Here is a 12,729-nt window from a genome sequence, read left to right as displayed (position 1 = left end):
GGAAATGAAAATAAAGACATCACAACAGACAATACAGAAATACAAAGGATCATAAGAGACTATTGTCAGCAACTATATGCCAATAAAATGGACAACTGGGAAGAAATGGACAAATTCTTAGAAAAGTACAACTTTCCAAAATTGAACCAGGAAGAAATAGAAACTCTTAACAGACCCATCACAAGCATGGAAATTGAAACTGTAATCAGAAATCTTCCAACAAACAAAAGCCCAGGACCAGACAGCTTCACAGCTGAATTCTACCAAAAATTTAGAGAAGTGCTAACACCTATCCTACTCAAACTCTTCCAGAAAACTGCAAAGGAAGGTAAACTTCCAAACTCATTCTAAGAGGCCACCATCACCCTAATACCAAACACTGATAGTTCAGTTCATTCAGTCACTCAGTCGTGTGCGCCTCTTTGTGACCCCATGAATTGCAGCATGCCAGGCCTCCCTGACCATCACCAACTCCCAGAGTTGACCCAAACTCTTGTCCATTGAGTTGGTGATGCCATCCAGCCATCTCATCCTCTGTCATCCCCTTCTCCTCCTGACCCTAAACCCTCCCAGCATCACAGTTTTTTCCAATAAGTCAACTCTTCGCATGAGGTGGCCAAAGTACTGGAGTTTCACCTTCAGCATCAGCCCTTCCAAAGAACACCCAGGACTGATCTCCTTTAGGATGGACTGGTTAGATCTCCTTGCAGTCCAAGGTACCCTCAGAGTCTTCTCCAACACCACAGTTCAAAAGCATCAATTCTTTGGCGCTCACCTTTCTTCACAGTCCAACTCTCACATCCATACATGACCACTAAAAAAAACCATAGCCTTGACTAGATGGACATTTGTTGGCAAAGTAATATCTCTGCTTTTTAATATGCTATCTACGTTGGTCATAACTCTCCTTCCAAGGAGTAAGCGTCTTTTAATTTCATGGCTGCAGTCACCATCTGCAGTGATTTTGGAGCCCCAAAAAAGAAAGTCTGACACTGTTTCCACTGTTACCCCATCTATTTCCCATGAAGTGATGGGACCAGATGCCACGATCTTCGTTTTCTGAATGTTGAGCTTTAAGCAGGCTTCTTCACTCTCCTCTTTAACTTTCATCAAGAGGCTTTTTAGTTCCTCTTCAGTTTCTGCCATAGGTGACATATGCATATGTCATCTGCATATCTGAGGTTATTGATATTTCACCCGGCAATCTTAAATCCAGCTTCTGCTTCTTCCAGCCCAGCATTTCTCATGATGTACCCTGCATATAAGTTAAATAAGCAGGGTGACATTATACAGCCTTGATGTTCTCCTTTTCCTTTTTGGAACCAGTCTGTTGTTTCATGTCCAGTTCTAACTGTTGCTTCCTGACCTGCATATAGATTTCTCAAGAGGGAGGTTAGGTGGTCTGGTATTCCCATCTCTTTCATAATTTTCCACAGTTTATTGTAATCCACACAGTCAAAGGCTTTGGCATAGTCAATAAAAGAGAAATGGATGTTTTTCTGGAACTCTCTTGCTTTTCCATGATCCAGCAGATGTTGGCAATCCGTGCCAGTGAGAAATAGATTTAAGGTTCTAGATCTGATACATAGAGTGTCTGATTAACTATGGATGGAGGTTGGTGACACTGTACAGGAGACAGGGATCAAGACCATCCCCATGGAAAACAAATGCAAAAAAGCAAAATGGCTGTCTGGGGAGGCCTTACAAATACCTCTGAAGAGAAGTGAAAAGCAAAGGATAAAGGAAAGATATAAGAAAAGAAAAGGAAAGATATAAGAAAAGAAAAGATATAAGCATCTGAATACAGAGTTCCAAAGAATAGCAAAGAGAGTTAAGAAAGCCTTCCTCAGCGGTCAATGCAAAGAAGTAGAGAAAAACAGTAGAATGGGAAAGATTAGAGATCTCTTCAAGAAAGTTAGAGATACCAAGGGAACACTTCATGCAAAGATGGGCTCAATAAAGGACAGAAGTGGTGTGGACCTAACAGAAGCAGAAGATATTAAGAAGAGGTGGCAAGAATACACAGAAGAAATGTACAAAAAAGATCTTCACAACCCAGATAATCACGATGGTATGATCACTCAGCTAGAGCCAGACATCTTGGAATGTGAAGTCAAGTGAGCCTTACAAAGCATCACGACGAACAAAGCTAGTGGAAGTGATGGAATTCCAGTTGAGCTATTTCAAATCCTGGAAGATGATGCTGTAAAAGTGCTGCACTCAATATGCCACCAAATTTGGAAAACTCAGCAGTGGCCACAGGACTGCAAAAGGTTAGTATTCATTCCAATCCCAAAGAAAGGCAATGCCAAAGAATGCTCAAACTACTGCACAATTGCACTCATCTCACACGCTAGTAAATTAATGCTCAAAATTCTCCAAAAACCTGATAAACAATGCCACAAAAAAAAAAGAAAACTACAGGCCAATATCACTGATGAACATAGATGCAAAAATCCTTAACAAAATTCTAGCAAAAAGAATCCAACAACATATTAAAAAGATCATACATCATGACCACAGGGCTCTATCCCAGGGATGCAAGGATTCTTCAATATCTGCAAATCAATCAAAGTAATATACCATATTAACAAACTGAAAGATAAAAACTGTATGATTATCTCAATAGATGCAGAAAAATCCTTTGACAAAATTCAACATCCATTTCTGATTAAAAAAAAAAAACCCTCCAGAAAGCAGGAATAGAAGGAACATACCTATACATAATGAAAGCTATATATGACAAATCCACAGCCAACATTATCCTCAATGGTGAAAAATTGAAAGCATTTCCCCTAAAGTCAGGGACAAGACAAGGGTGCCCACTTTCACCACTACTATTCAACATAGTTTTGGAAGTTTCACCCACAGCAATCAGAGCAGAAAAAGAAATAAAAGGAATCCAAATTGGAAAGGAAGAAATAAAACTCTCACTGTTTGCAGATGACATGATCTCTACATAGAAAACCCTAAAGACACCACCAGAAAATTTCTAGAGCTAATCAATGAATATAGTAAAGTTGAAGGATATAAAATCAACACACAGAAATCCCTTGCATTCCTATACACTAACAATGAGAAAATAGAAAAATTAAGGAAACAATTCCATTCACCATTGCAATGAAAAGAATAAAATACTTAGGAATATATCTACCTAAAGAAACTAAAGACCTATATATAGAAAACTATAAAACACTGATGAAAGAAATCAAAGAGGACACTAATAGATGGAGAAATATACTGTGTTCATGGATCGGAAGAATCAATATAGTGAAAAAGAGTATACTACCCAAAGCAATCTACAGATTCAATGCAATCCCTATTAAGCTACCAATGGTATTTTTATGGTCAACAAAAGAGTCCGAAATGCAGTACTTGGATGCAATCTCAAAAACGACAGAATGATCTCTGTTTGTCTCCAAGGCAAACCATTCAATATCACAGTTAACCAAGTCTACGCCCCAACGAGTAACACTGAAGAAGCTGAAGTTGAACGGTTTTATGAAGACCTACAAGACCTTTTAGAACTAACACCCAAAGGAAGTCAAAAAACACCTGGAGTAACAGGCAAATTTGGCCTTGGAATGCGGAATGAAGCAGGGCAAAGACTAATAGAGTTTTGCCAAGAAAATGCACTGGTCATAGCAAACACCCTCTTCCAACAACACAAGAGAAGACTACACATGGACATCACCAGATGGTCAACACTGAAATCAGACTGATTATATTCTATGCAGCCAAAGATGGAGAAGCCCTATACAGTCAACAAAAACAAGACCAGGAGCTGACTGTGGCTCAGATCATGAACTCCTTATTACCAAATTCAGACTTAAATTGAAGAAAGTAGGGAAAACCGCTAGACTATTCAGGTATGACCTAAATCAAATCCCTTATGATTCTACAGTGGAAGTGAGAAATAGATTTAAGGGTCTAGATCTGATAGATAAGAGTGCCTAATGAACTACGGACGGAGGTTCGTGACATTGTACAGGAGACAGGGATCAAGACCATCCCCATGGAAAACAAATGCAAAAAAGCAAAATGGCTGTCTGGGGAGGCCTTACAAATAGCTGTGAAAGAAGAGAGGCGAAAAGCAAAGGAGAAAAGGAAAGATATAGGCATCTGAATGCAGAGTTCCAGAGAATAGCAAGAAGAGATAAGAAAGCCTTCTTCAGCGATCAATGCAAAGAAATAGAGGAAAACAACAAATTGGGAAAGACTAGAGATCTCTTCAAGAAAATTAGAGATACCAAGGGAACATTTCATGCAAAGATGGGCTGATAAAGGACAGAATGGTATGGACCTAACAGAAGCAGAAGATATTAAGAAGAGGTGGCAAGAATACACAGAAGAACTGTACAAAATAGACCTTCACGACCCAGATAGTCATGATGATGTGATCACTCATCTAGAACCTGACATCTTGGAACGTGAAGTCAAGTGGGCCTTAGAAAGCATCACTACGAACTAAGCTAGTAGAGGTGATGGAATTCCAGTTGAGCTGTTTCAAATACTGAAAGATGATGCTGTGAAAGTGCTGAACTCAATATGCCAGCAAATTTGGAAAACTCAGCAGTGGCCACAGGACTGGAAAAGGTCAGTTTTCATTCCAATTCCAAAGAAAGGCAATGCCAAAGAACGTTCAAACTACCGCACAATTGCACTCATCTCACATGCTAGTAAAGTAATGCTCAACATTCTCCAAGCCAGGCTTCAGCAATACGTGAACCGTGAACTCCCTGATGCTCAAGCTGGTTTAAGAAAAGGCAGAGGAACCAGAGGTCAAATTGCCAACATCCGCTGGATCATGGAAAAAGCAAGAGAGCTCCAGAAAAACATCTATTTCTGCTTTATTGACGATGCCAAAGCCTTTGACTGTGTGGATCACAATAAACTGTGGAAAATTCTGAAAGAGATGGGAATACCAGACCACCTGACCTGCCTCTTGAGAAATCTGTATGCAGGTCAGGAAGCAACAGTTAGAACCGGACATGGAACAACAGACTGCTTCCAAATAGGAACAGGAGTACGTCAAGGCTGTATATTGTCACCCTGCTTATTTAACTTATATGCAGAGTACATCATGAGAAACGCTGGACTGGAAGAAACACAAGCTGGAATCAAGATTGCCGGGAGAAATATCAATAACCTCATATATGCAGATGACACCACCCTTATGGCAGAAAGTGAAGAGGAGCTAAAAAGCCTCTTGATGAAAGCGAAAGAGGAGAGTGAAAAAGTTGGCTTAAAGCTCAACATTCAGAAAAAGACGATCATGGCATCCGGTCCCATCACTTCATGGCAAATAGATGGGGAAACAGTAGAACCAGTGTCAGACTTTCTTTTTGGGGGCTCCAGTATCACTGCAGATGGTGACTGCAGCCATGAAATTAAAAGACGCTTACTCCTTGGAAGAAAAGTTATGACCAACCTAGATAGCATATTCAAAAGCAGAGACATCATTTTGCCGACTAAGGTCCATCTAGTAGGCTATGGTTTTTCCTGTGGTCATGTATGGATGTTAGAGTTGGACTTTGAAGAAGGCTGAGCACCAAAGAATTGATGCTTTTGAACTGTGGTGTTGGAGAAGACTCTTGAGAGTCCCTTGGACTGCAAGGAGATCCAACCAGTCCATTCTGAAGGAGATCAACCCTGGGATTTCTTTGGAAGGAGTGATGCTAGAGCTGAAACTCCAGTACTTTGGCCACCTCATGTGAAGAGTTAACTCATTGGAAACGACTCTGATGCTGGGAGGGACTGGGAGCAGGAGGAGAAGGGGACGACAGAGGATAAGATGGCTGGATGGCATCACGGACTCAATGGACGTGAGTCTGAGAGAACTCCGGTAGATGGTGATGGACAGGAAGGCCTGGCATGCTGCGTTTCATGGGGTCGGAAAGAATCGGACATGACTGAGTGACTGAACTGAACTGAACTGAGAACAAATAATTTCACAATTTGTATGGAAATACAAAAAAACTCAAATAGCCAAAGCAATCTTCAGAAAGAAGAATGGAACTGGAGGAATCAACCTGCCTTACTTTAGGCTCTACTACAAAGCCACAGTCATCAAGACAGTATGGTACTGGCACAAAGACAGAAATATAGATCACTGGAATAAAATAGAAAGCCCAGAGATAAATCCATGTGCCTATGGACACCTTATCTTTGACAAAGGAGACAAGAATATACAATGGAGAAAAGACAATCTCTTAAGTGGTGCTGGGGAAACAGGTCAACAACTTGTAAAAGACTGAAACTAGAACACTTTCTAACATCATACACAAAAATAAAGTCAGAGTGTATTAAAGATCTAAACGTAAGACCAGAAACTATAAAACTCCTAGAGGAAAACATAGGCAAAACACTCTCCGATATAAGTCAAAGCAGGATCTTCCGTGACCCACCTCCAAGAACATTGGAAATAAAAGCAAAAATAAACAAGTGGGACCTAATTAAAATTAAAAGCTTTTGCACAACAAAGGAAACTATAAGCAAGCTGAAAAGACAGACTTCAGAATGGGAGAACATAATAGCAAACGAAGCAACTGACAAAGAATTAATCTCAAAAATATACAAGCAACTCCTGCAGCTTAATTCCAGAAAAATAAACGACCCAATAAAAAGTGGTCTAAAGAACTAAACTGACATTTCTCCAAAGAAGACATACAGATAGTTACCAAACATATGAAAAGATGTTCAACATCACTCATTATCAGAGAAATGCAAATCAAAACCACAATGAGATAGCATTTCACGCCAGTCAGAATGGCTGCTATCCAAAAGTCTGCAAGCAATAAATGCTGGAGAGGGTGTGGAGAGAAGGGAACCCTCTTATACTGTTGTTGGGAATACAAACTAGTACAGCCACTATGGAGAACAGTGTGGAGATTCCTTAAAAAAAAACTGGAAATAGAACTGTCATATGACCCAGCAATCCCACTGCTGGGCCTATACACTGAGGAAACCAGAATTGAAAGAGACACGTGTACCCCAATGTTTATCGCAGCACTGTTTATAGTAGCCAGGACATGGAAACAACCTAGATGTCCATCAGCAGATGAATGGATCAGAAAGCTGTGGTACATATACACAATGGAGTATTACTCAGCCATTAAAAAGAATACATTTGAATCAGTTCTAATGAGGTGCATGAAACTGGAGCCTATTATACAGAGTGAAGTAAGCCAGAAAGAAAAACACCAATACAGTATACTAATACATATATATGGAATTTAGAAATGTGGTAGCAAAAACCCTGTATGCAAGACAGCAAAAGAAACACAGATGTATAGAACAGTCTTTTGGACTCTGGGAGAGGGCAAAGGCAGGATGTTATGGGAGAATGGCATTGAAACATGTAAATTACCATATGTAAAACGAATCACCAGTCCAGGTTCGATGCATGATACAGGGTGCTCGGGGCTGGTGCACTAGGATGACCCAGAGGGATGAGATGGGGTGGGAGGTGGGAGGGGGTTCAGGTTGGGGAACACATGTACACCCATGGCGGATCCATGTCAATGTATGGCAAAATCAATACAATATTGTAAAGTAAATAAATAAAACTGAAAAAAAAGAAATATCCAGTTTAAACAAATATTGAAAAAAAAAAGGAAGTAAAGATCCATGTGCTCCAAGACTTTGATGAAAGAAATTAAAGAAGATACAAACAAATGGAAATATATCCTACGTCCATGGATCAGAAAAATTAATAGCTAAAATGTTCATATTAGCCAAAGTCACCTACAGATTCAATGCAATCTCCATCAAAATTCTAATGGCATTTTTGACAGAAATAGAAAAAAAAATCCTAAAATGTGTACAAAACTAAAAAAGATCCCAAATAGCCAAAGAAATCCTGAGAAAGAACAAGGACAGAGGCATTACACTTCCTGATTTCAAGCTATACTAATAAAGCTATAGTAATTAAAACAGTATTCCTGGCAAAAATAGATATGTGGACCAAAGGAACAAAACTGAAAGACCAGAAACAAACCCCCATGCATGTGGTAAACTAAGATTTGACAAGAGAATCAAGAATACTCAATGAGAGAAAGGATAACCTCTTCAAAAAATGGTGTTCAGAAAACCCCATGGATAACCACATGTAGAAACTGGAAACTGGACCCCAATATACATCACTCAAAAATTAATATAAAATGGATAAAAGACTTAAACGTAAGACCTGAAGCCAATACACACCTAGAAGAAAATATAGGAAGAAAGTTCTTGACACTGGTCTTTGCAATGATACTTAGGATATCAAAAGCACAAGCAATGAAAGCAAAATCTGTAAGTTGGACTACATCAAACTAAAAAGCTTCTGGACAGGAAAAGTAACAATCAACAAAATGAAAAGGTAACCTATAGAATGGGAGAAAACATTTACAAACCATTTACTGGATAAGGGTTTATCATCCAAAATGTATAAGGAATTAATACAACTCAACAAAAAAAAAAAATCTGATTTAAAAATAGGCAGAGGGACTGAATAGAATTTTTCCAAAGAAGATATACAAATGGACAGCAGGTACATTAAAAATGCTCAACATCACAAATCAACAAGAACATGCAAATAAAAGCCACAATGAGATATCAACGTTATACCAATCAGAATAGCTAACATCAAGATAAGACATAAGTATTGATGAGCATATGGATTAAAGGGAAGACTTATGCACTGCTGGCGGGAATGTAAATTGGTTCAATCACTAAGAAAAACAGCATGGAGTTTCCTTAAAAAATTAAAACTATAACTAACACATATATCTAGTAACTGCATTTCTGGGTATCTATCTAAAGGAAATGAAAGCAGGATACTGAAAGGATATCTATACTCCCATGTTTAGTGCAGCATTATTCACAACAGTCTAGATATGTAAATGAACTAAGTGCCCATCAATGGATGAATAGATAAAGAAGGCATGGTGCATATATACAGTGGAATATTACTGTGCCATGAGAAAGATGGAAGTCCTGTCATTTGCAACAGGGATGAATCTTGAGGGCACCATGCTTAGTGAGTTAAGTTAGTCAAAGAAAGACAAATATTGTATGATGTTAATCATATGTGGAATCTAAAAATGTAAACCTTGCTGAACCAGAATGGTTAGTACCAAGACGGGAGGGGAAAGGAATTGGAGCGATGCTGTGAAAGGGTATAAATTTACAACTAGAAAATAAGTTCTGGACATCTAGTGTACAGTATACTAATCATCGTCAATAATATTGTATTATATACTTCAAAATCACTAAAGCCATGTTTTATATAACTCCATTTATATGAAATGTCAAGAACAGGCAAATACATGTACACAGAAAGGAGATTAATTGCTGCTTAGGTCTGGAGGTTGAAGAGAAAAGAGGAGTGACTGTAAATGGGTACAGGATTTCTTTTGGGGATAATGAAAATGTTCTAAAACTGATTGTGATGATTGTCACACAGCTCTGTGGATATAGTAAAAACAGTTGGATTGTACAGTTTAAAAGGATGAATTGTATGGTATGTGAATTGCATTTCAATAAAGCTGCTAAAAAGCAAAGGGAGAAGATTAGATATGTTTTTCCTACATTTTAAATTTGTTATTTCTATAATTCTAAAAATAAGCCATTTAAAAGGAGTTGATTAAAAAGGTTCATTTTCTGGAAACATTACACATCTGCAATAAATAATATTTCAGCAGGTGGCTGCTTCCACTTTCAAGCAAAATAAATATATTTGGTGACCAAAAAGAGAGAAAAATATTAGTAGTTTTTCACTAGGTTCTCTAGTCTGCATCTAGACATACAATCAAAATTAACATCAAAGAAAGAAAATCCCTTCAAATAACCAAGAGACATACATATTAAGAAATGTAAAAATGTTTCTGCCTTTTGATTATTAATCCCAATTCTGGGAATTAATCTCAACAAAACAAGAAAAATAAGCATGATGCTCAGTTGTTGTGTCAGACTCTTTGCAACCTCATGGACTGTAGCCTATCAGGCTCCTCTGTCTATGGGACTTGCCAGGCAAGAATACTGAAGTGGGTTCCCATTCCTCCTCCAGGGGATCTTCCCAACCCAGGGATTGAACCCCTGTCTCCTGAACCTACTGCATTTATGGGCAGATTCTTTACCCCTGTGCCACCTGATAAGCCGAAGAAAAAAATAATAGGCATAAAAATATTTATAACAGTACTTACTATAACAGAAACTTCTAAATCAGTGCTACATAAGAGTGTCTGCTACTGATCAACTAAGTTTCCAAATACACTGTTCAGTGCCTGGCCAGGGTGGGCAGTTTCAGTCAGTGTGTTTCCCCTAACAGAAAGGAAGTGGGAAGATGGTGGCCAGTTGTAGAGTCCAGCCACGAAGAGCAGAGGGAGAGAGACGAGATGGCACTGGAGGCAGAGCCTGAAACAAAAAAAAAAGCCAAGGAAGAGCCTGAAGCTTTGGGAGCCATTTTATCTTTCACTGTTCGCCTCAGTTCATTTAAAAATTTTATTCTAGAGAGACAATTTTAGGGAGACTCCTGATAATCTTGGGAAGCCCCAAAATACCAAATGAAATAAGCATTCCACTCACGTCTGGAAATTTTTGAGCTTTTGTAATTAAATCTGGCTTTAAGGAAATTAAGTTTGAGAATTTCAAAAGTTCCCCATTGGCCATTGGTATTCTAAATTGCCTTTGGGCAAGTCAGTCCATATAGTTAGAAGACACATCAGCTGGAAACCTGTTGGGGGGAGCACCCTCAAAATATTTAGATAACTGGGATTTCAATTCTTAGAGGTTTTTCCCTAGAGTTTAAAAAATGATTTTAAACAGCTCAAACATTTTACTATTCAAACAGCTCAATTCAAACTGCTTGCAGGTTAATCACAATCAATTCTAAGGAAACAGCTTGGTCCTGGAGAAGTCAGGTGAAATGCTTCTTAAAGCCAGTTTCCAGCTGAAAAACCTGGTACATGAAGCTAACAAAGGTCCGTCTAGTCAAAATTATGGTTTTTCCAGTAGTCATGTATGGATGTGAGAGTTGGACCATAAAGAAGGCAGAGCACTGAAGAATTGATGCTTTTGAACTGTGGTGTTGGAGAAGATTCTTGAGAGTCCCTGGGACTGCAAGGAGATCCAACCAGTCCATCCTAATGGAAATCAGTCCTGAATATTCATTGGAAGGACTGATGCTGAAGCTGAAACTCCAATACTTTGGCCACATGATGCAAAGAACTGAATCAATGGAAAAGACCCTGATGCTGGGAAAGATTGAAAGAGTGAGCAGAAGGAGATGACAGAGGATAAGATGGTTGGATGGCATCACCAACTCGATGGACATGAGTTTGAGTAAGCTCCGGGAGTTGGTAACGGACAGGGAAACCTGGCTTGCTGCAGTCCATGGGTTCGCAAAGAGTCAGACATGACTGAGTGACTGAACTGAAATGAACCCAGAGGATGCTGATGCTGCTAGCCTAAGAACTACAATGTGAAAACTGGAGCTAGTAAAAAATTAACATCATCCTAAATCTAAATACCATCATTATAATCAATCAAAAAAATAAACTTGATGTATTTTCTTGGATTATTTTAATGTGCTATATAGGTTCTTGACAAAACACAGGCCAATGGAATTTATGTCACAGTTCATTTTCTTGAAGAATACAACAGCTTTTTGATCCAATTATTTCTTTCAGTCAAGAGCTACAAACTTTATAAGGAGGTCAAAGAGTTATACTCTAAGTATCTATATTGATAATAACTATCTGGGTATTTCTAGCCCAAATTGAATTATTCTAAACTGCTGAACTATTTAAGGGTCTTAGACATAAGTTTTGCTAAGTAAACTAATGTTTTTATTTTTTAAAAACATCTTTACAGAATTTGTTACAACACTGATTCTGGTTTGTGCTTTGGTTTTTTGGTCTCAAGCCATGTGGGATCTCAGCTCTCCAAACAGGGATTGAACCCTCATCCATTGCATTGGAAGAAGTCTTAACCACTGGACCTCCAGGGAAGTCCCTAAACTAACCAATTTAGAATGAAGAAAGTCATAAATGCTAAAAGAAACCATTCATACAGCAGGCAGTATTAGAGGTAAGAAATATCCACAACTCAGCTGACAATTAGCTTCCAATATTAAGAATAAAGAAGTGCTATTTCAGTTTCTCTAGAATGATTTGACCCCAATCAAGTAATCTAATATCATTTTTGCCCACATACATGCAGAGTATGTCATGAAACATACCTATATTTCTGACCATGATTCCTTTAAGTTCATCCACTTGGGCTTGAGTCTCCATCACTTTATCTAGGCCCTTATTCTCAGAGTGATGCTTCTATAAAAAAAATATGATTTAACATATGATACCCAGACATTATTCACAATACGAAAACAAACAGAAGAGGAATGACACATAAAAGCTACAACACAAGCACAAAAGAGATGTCACTTCATTCAAAAATTGTTACCAGACCTAGGGAAAAAATATACAAAAGCATAAAATTTGCTACCATATGAAATATAAGTGTTATAGTATAAAAAGATCACCTTATTTCAAATGAAATAAAGCTAAGGATATCAAATACACATCTGAGATTCCTGGGCAGAAGTAGGGTGTTATATAATCTATGTTCAGACAAGGAAGAAAGGAGAAGACTGTAGCTGAGGCAGAGGTAACAGGTTAGGGAAAAGGTACTCTTAATCTTTTCCTATTTCTTGGGTGTGATGAGGTAGGGACTGGCCTAGCTTCT

General features: G+C 38.4%; 1 protein-coding gene across 3 annotated transcripts in view; it reads right to left on the bottom strand.

The window, feature by feature from the left end:
* Positions 1–12,729, bottom strand: part of VAMP7 (vesicle associated membrane protein 7) — an 86,567-nt gene that overhangs the window by 35,121 nt on the left and 38,717 nt on the right. For all 3 annotated transcript variants that reach the window (XM_005700541.3, XM_005700540.3, XM_018045048.1), the window contains exon 5: positions 12,224–12,314. In XM_005700541.3, the coding sequence (XP_005700598.1) occupies positions 12,224–12,314 (91 nt within the window). The remainder of the gene's footprint in view (positions 1–12,223; positions 12,315–12,729) is intronic.

Source organism: Capra hircus, unplaced genomic scaffold (assembly GCF_001704415.2).
Source record: "Capra hircus breed San Clemente unplaced genomic scaffold, ASM170441v1, whole genome shotgun sequence".
In the NCBI taxonomy this organism is placed as follows: Eukaryota; Metazoa; Chordata; class Mammalia; order Artiodactyla; family Bovidae; genus Capra; species Capra hircus.
This window is presented reverse-complemented; position numbering and strand designations above follow the sequence as displayed.